General features: G+C 35.1%; 1 protein-coding gene and 1 pseudogene across 1 annotated transcript; one reads left to right on the top strand and one right to left on the bottom strand.

The window, feature by feature from the left end:
- Nucleotides 1-369: 369 nt before the first annotated feature.
- LOC141547528 (very long chain fatty acid elongase 6 pseudogene) lies at nt 370-1,251 on the bottom strand (annotated as a pseudogene).
- A 4,178-nt stretch (nt 1,252-5,429) lies between these two features.
- LOC141546692 (olfactory receptor 5M10-like) lies at nt 5,430-6,368 on the top strand. The gene has a single exon (XM_074274619.1). It carries the CDS (start codon nt 5,430-5,432, stop codon nt 6,366-6,368), a length of 939 nt encoding a protein of 312 aa, XP_074130720.1.
- Nucleotides 6,369-6,924: the final 556 nt, after the last annotated feature.

Below are 6,924 nucleotides of genomic sequence, written 5' to 3'. Positions count from 1 at the left end.
CAGCTGATTTTTGCATACTCTCTAGTCAAAGGGCTATGAGAAATATCAAGCTTTTTTCCCTTACTCATCACGTTGTGGCTCATGCGTACTTAAAAGAAACCTTCTAGATACGTTTTCCATTTAGCCTAAAACTGCCAGCCTTTCCCAAGGAAGGTTTTAATTTCTGCCAAAGCACTGGTTCTATAGGCACAACACCCCCTACTGCCCTCCCCCCTGCACCTCCACCATTTTTATCTTTTTTCTTGTTGGTTCAAGTTTAGTGTGGAAAAAGATTAGAAAAGATATAGATTTTTTTTTAGTAAAAGTTTTCTGTCCTTAGGAAAATATAACACTAATTAAATATTTTTTCATAAAATTTGTTAATAACCTTCATCTGCCTTTTCTTTCTTTCATATTTTTTCCCCTAGAGTTGATAGGTATGAGAGGGATGTTGTCACCTATGTAGGCCTCGAAGAAAAAATGATAGAAGAGCACAAAGAAGCTGAGGTACATGAGTGAGGACCAGATGATGTTCTGAACATGGGAGTGGCACTGATCTTGCTGCATCCAGGAGAAGACCAGATTGTTAACTACACAACCCTTCAGCATCTGTGTGTTCTGAGACAAGGTCATGAACATGGCAAACTTCCGTGAGACTCGAAAGCCTGCCGCCCGCAAGGCATAGTAAGAGTACATCACTGCATGTACTCCATAGTTCATTGTCATAAACCAACCACCTCCAGCAACCATGTCCTTATAAGAGTACCAAGAATACAGCAGCATGGTGATATGGTGATGACAATGCAGGAAGAGGAGTTTCTGTTTTCTCAGAATAATGAATATTGTATCTCCAAGTTTAGGTGCTTTGCTTAATACAAATGCATAAGCCCAAAATTTGTTGACAGGTCCATTGTAAAAACTCTGACCACAAACTGATTGCTTCAGGCCTTTGGTCATCAAAATGTACACCATATAAGCACCAGTTCGAAGAGCACCAAATATACTGAAGACTGCAAGGCTCAGGGACCACAGCACAAGTGGCTTCCTCAGCTCAAACTTTGCTCGTTTGTTCATTAGGTGCCAACCACCAAATATAAAGGCAGCATACAGAGCTGAAAATAAGAATGATTTTTTCCAGTTCTCTTGCATCCACTGAATTCCTTCATTCACGTTGAATTGCTTTTCAAATTCATATTCTTGCAAAGTCAACACTGACATGTTCATTGGAACTGCTTCTCTGAATTTCTGGGTATTCAATATAAAAATATGTAAATTACCTGCAAAAGCGTTCCCCCCCTTTAGAGTACTCTCTGTGATCCTTCCCCCACCCACCCTCCTATTTCTCCACCTCCCTGTGCAGCTTCTGTGTCGCTCTCAGCTGTATCCTGGATTTAGCATTGCTTTTTCCTGCTCTTCCTATTCTCCTTCTCCTATGTCTGGGGTTCTCCTCTCTCTGCTTCTGCATCAACTGTAGGAGGAAATGAATGCCTTGCTGTCTTAGTGCCCCAAAATAGATCTTAATAAAAGAGATAAGGAAGGAAAATACATATTGAAAAAGGGTGATATAAACAATTAAATAATAACACCACTAAATGTCTATGCTCCAGACAAATTCCTAGAGAAGATTTAAGTCAGTTATTGAAAGAAATAGATAGCAAAACAATTCTAGTGGGAGACTCCAGTTTTCTACATTTTCTATATGTTACCGACAGATCCCATCAGCAAGAGATAGAAAAAGAAATTACTGTAGATTAAATAAAATACTTTGGTCTCTGGCTGTCAAGACAAACCCGAGAACTATATGAACACAATTACAAATTTCTCACACAAATAAACTCTAAGCAATTGGAAAAATATCAATTGTTCATGGCTTGACTTAGCTAATATAATAAAAATGACAGTTCTGCCTAAATTGGTCTACTTGTTCAGTACCATACCAATCAAACTGCCAAAAATATTTTGTAGAACTAGAAAAAATAAAAACAAAATTCATCTGCAAGTACAAACGCTCAAGAATATTAATGAAAAAAAAAAATACAAAGGATGGTGGTTTAGTAGTACCAAGGCTAAAACTATATTATAAAGCAGCAGTCATCAAAATCAATTTGTATTGGCTAAGAAATATACTAGTGGTAGATCAGTAGAATACATCAGATACTTATGACACAATAATAAAAACCTATAGCAATCTACTATTTGATAAATCCCCCAACTCTAGCTTTAAAAGTATGAATTCATTATTTGACAAAAATGGCTGGAAAACTAAAAAATAATATCTCAGAAAATCAGCATAGACCCACATCTCACACCCCATACCAAAATAAGGTCAAAAATAGATACATGATTTGGGCATAAAAGATGATATTATAAACAAATTAAGAAAACAAGGAATAATTTAGTTATCAGATCTTTAGAGAAGGGAGGAATTTATGCCCCAAAAAGAATTAGAAAACATTGTAAAAGGCAAGATGGACAACTTTGATTACATTAAATTAAAAAGTTTTCCCACAAACGAAACCAACAGATACAATTTTTTTATTTAAAATTTTATTTTATTTTTTAAACTTTTTATTTTTCAGAACAATTAATCCTTGCAAAATCCTGTGTTCCAATAACTTCCCCTTTCCTCACACCTTCCCCTAGATGGCAATTAGTCCAATCAATATTAAACATGGCAGAAATATGTTAAATCCAATATATGCATGCATATTTATACAATTATCATTTCACACAAGAAAAAAAGTGAAGCAAAATAAAATTTAGCCAACAGCAACAAGTAGAATGAAAATGCTATGTTGTAAATGATACCCAGTTCCCATAGTCCTCTTTCTGGGTGTAGATGGCTCTCTTCATCGCTGAACAATTGGAACTAGTTTGAATCATCTCATTAACATTCCCTTTTTACAGATGAATAAATTGAGGATAACTTAAGAGGTCAGATGACTTAGCCAGGTTCATACTTCCAGGAATATTCAAATGGATTAGAACTCAATTTTTTCTGACTCCAAATCTATACACTTTATTCACTGGGACACCTATTGGTCTTGCATCAATAAAATATTCTTTATAAAATGATCCAGTGATCAAGTGACTTTCAACAGTTAAAGAACAGTCAATGCACTTGCAAGTCCATAGCATCACATCTATGAGGCAAAGCAAGGGAATCCTGAGTCACATGGGAGCATGGGCACTGAGGAGAATCCAGTTCAAAAACTTCTCTAATTGATATGGTTCCTTAGGGATGTCGTAATGGCTTCCTGGGAATGTATTTGAGTCATCCTTCAGGGAAAATGCCTAAGAAATATAATATAATACAAATTCTTCTACCTTTGCTTCAAAAAAATCTTGGAAGGAAAAAGTACTTAGGACATCTTCTGGTCTAAGCTCTCACCCATTTCAAGAGGGAACATGAAAAGACAGTCATTCAGTCCATGACCTTCTTCTGAATTAAAACTATGTAGTACTGTTCTGAACCCTCACCATTTTGACAGGTAGGCAACGCTTTTGTTTTGTTTTCTGGAAGCTGATAATAAGTCTCTTATTTTGGTTTTTATTATAAATGTCTTATTTACTGAATACCGTAAATTCAAAGTTGTGTTTGGGCAAAATTGTAACATCAATATGTGTCACTTCATCAAATTCCTGGCTACTACTTAAGTTCAGATACATAATCATCCATTTTGGAGATCTATCCAGTTTTAGCAAAAGTTGCTATATAATTCTGCCTCTATACTTTGATAAATAAACCATCAGTTGCAATCAACAAATATACATAAGAAAAAATGCATTGCTGAAAGAATCCTTAGAACAACAAAAGCACAGAAATGTATGTTCTAGGGTTAAATTCATTTCCTTAACCAAAACTATTTTCTATTATAAAAATTTTCATTTTTTCTTTCATTATGATGTTTCTAGAATATTTAAGCTGAAAGAGAATTTAGAGCAGGGAATAGAGAATGTCAAAAGTATCAAGGTCTTTTCTCTTAGAATATCAAGATGTTTTGTTGTTGTTCAGTTATTTTTCCATCCTGTCCAGTTTATCATGAGCACATTTGGGGTTTTCTTGGCAAAGATATAAGAATGGTTTGTCATTTTCTTCTCTAACTCATTAGACAGATGAGGAAACTGAGGCAAGCAGGATCAAGTGACTTGTATAAAATCAGATAGATTGTGTCTGAGGCCAGATTTGATTTCATGAAGACAATCTTCTTAACTCTAATACTTTGCTCTATCCACTGAACAACCTAATTGCCTTGAACTTGTAAATGACATTATGTAATAAAAGACAGTAATCACAGGTGAACTGTTGCCTTGAAAGAAGGGAAATTAAGGTCCTGATTTGGTATATTAAAACATGAGGAAGTTAATTAAACCTCTCTGATAATTACAAATCTTGATTTATAATGATACTATTAATAAATATTTACATATTAAGATTTGCAAAACATTACATGTGTATGCAATCATCTTATAACATAAAATTATTTTAATAATCATATATTTATCTTTACAACAACTCTTGAAGACATTTTTTTTATTATTGCAGTTTTTAAAATGAGGAAATTGAAACTCAGAAAGGATAAATAACATGGTCAGGATCATAGATCTAATAAATATATGAATAGAATTTCCTTTCCATTCGGCTGTCTAGAAGGTTAGTTATCTTTCATTTAGATTTTATATATTTATTTCTCTTGTAAAATCAAAATTTCTATTTCCATTTCAGAATAGTATTCATGATAGTATTTATGGGTAGCATGATCATAATGATAGATTGGGAATAGATATATACATGCATATGGTTTATGTCTCTGTGTGTATAATCTTATAAGTGGAAAATCTTGTGTGTGAGATACGGAGAAAGAGAAGGACAGAAAGAGAGAAAAAGAGAGAGAGAGAGAGAGAGAGAGAGAGAGAGAGAGAGAGAGAGAGAGAGAGAGAGAGAGAGAGAGAGAGAGAGAGAGAGAGAGAGAGAGAAAGAGAGAGAGAGAGAGAGAGACAGAGAGAGAGAGAGAGAGAGGAGGGTGAGGGAAAAACAGAAAGTGAAAGAGAGAGATGGACAGAGAGAACACACAAAGAGAGAAAGAGAAAATGAGAGTGAGAGAAAGAAAGAAGAAGAAAAAAGAAAGAAAGAAGAAGAATCAGAAGTAGTAGAAGCAGAATAAGGAGAAGATGGAGGGAGAGGAAGGAAGGAAATGATGGAGGAAGAAAGGGAAGGAAGGAGGAAGAAAAGGAGGGGGAGAGAGAGACAGAAAGACAGAAAAACAGACACAGAGACAGAGATAGAAGAAAGAGGAATAAAAAGAAAAAGAGACAACTTAAAAAGCTGAATGTAGTTCTTGATGATCAGTAGAGCATCCTAAAGTGATATAAGCATTTGCTTTCATATTCATTAAATCCCTTTTCACATTTGTAACGTATCCATCTCTCATTTGATAGAACATGAGAAAATGTCTCCTGCAAACTATACCGAAGTAACTGAATTCATCCTGCTGGGTCTAACTGAGGATCCAGAACTGCAGAAGATCCTTTTCATTGTTTTTCTACTTATCTACATCATCACTCTGGTGGGGAATCTGAGCATGATCATGCTGATTCATAAGAGTCCACGACTCCATACTCCTATGTACTTTTTCCTCAGTCATCTTTCCTTTGTTGATTTATGTTATTCTTCCAATATCACCCCTCAGATGCTGGTCCATTTTCTCTCAGAGAGAAAAGCCATCTCTTATGCAGGATGTTTTATGCAGTGTCTTTCCTTCATTGCCCTGGTGATTACAGAGTTTTATATCCTTGCTTCAATGGCCATTGATCGCTATGTGGCCATCAGCAGCCCTCTGCATTACAGCACCAAAATGAACCAGACTGTTTGCCTCTGTTTGGTCATTGTTCCCTATGTCTATGGCTTCCTGAATGGCCTGTCCCAGTCCCTGTTGACCTTTCACTTATCCTTCTGTGGACCCAATGAAATTAACCACTTCTACTGTGCTGACCCTCCTCTCCTGTTACTGTCCTGCTCTGATGTCTATGTCAAAAAAATGGCCATGTTCATAGTAGCTGGCTTTACTCTCTTAAGCTCTCTCCTCACCATTCTCTGTTCTTATGTTTTTATCTTTGCTGCCATTTTGAGAATCCGATCTGCTGAAGGCAGACGCAAGGCTTTTTCTACCTGTGGGTCCCATCTGACTTCTGTCATTCTATTCTATGGAACTCTTTTTTGCATGTATTTAAGACCTCCTTCTGAGCAGTCTGTGGAAGAATCCAAAGTGATTGCTGTCTTTTATACATTTGTGAGTCCCATGTTAAATCCCTTGATCTACAGCCTCAGAAACAAGGATGTCATCGAGGCCATGAAAAAAGTATTCCAGAAAAAAAACCTTTCTAGATGAATTTCATAGGATTTTCACAAGGAAATTACCTTAACCTTTTTATTTTGCAAATAAGGTATCTGATTCAGTGAGGTGCCTTTCTTCCCCAAAAAGGAGAAAAAAACCCAAACATTTATTAATTTGCTCTCATGTGTCAGGCACTCTGTTTTAGTATTTTACAAATATTATCTCATTTTACTCTCAAAGACTCATGAAACAGTGTTATTATTATATCAATTTTACACCTGGGGAATTTGAGGCAGAAAAGGAAAATTTTAAAATGCTATATTGTATGGGGTTATGCACATTGACATTTTACCTTTTTTGAATCTTCATTGATTTAACTAGACATGAAGATTGTATCCCATTTTTGGATGTAGTCATTGTGGATATATGTTTTATTTGATAATTCACATTTATTATAGATCTTTTTGTCTTTTTTCTTTCATTCTTTAGTTGATGGGAGAAAGAAAAATAATTGCTTGATCTTTGAAAAAAAAGAATTAAAAAAATAAAAGAAAGTAATTTGTCTGAAACATTTTTGTCATTTATATCTTCATGAAGTGCATATTTAATT

This window comes from Sminthopsis crassicaudata, chromosome 6 (assembly GCF_048593235.1).
Source record: "Sminthopsis crassicaudata isolate SCR6 chromosome 6, ASM4859323v1, whole genome shotgun sequence".
Taxonomy (NCBI): Eukaryota; Metazoa; Chordata; class Mammalia; order Dasyuromorphia; family Dasyuridae; genus Sminthopsis; species Sminthopsis crassicaudata.
The sequence above is the reverse complement of the archived record's forward strand: the minus strand, read 5'-3'. Positions and strand labels throughout refer to the sequence as shown.

Bases quoted from the DNA above. Each gene is read 5' to 3' on its own strand.
- LOC141546692 (XM_074274619.1), top strand. From the start codon at position 5,430: ATGTCTCCTGCAAACTATACCGAAGTAACTGAATTCATCCTGCTGGGT.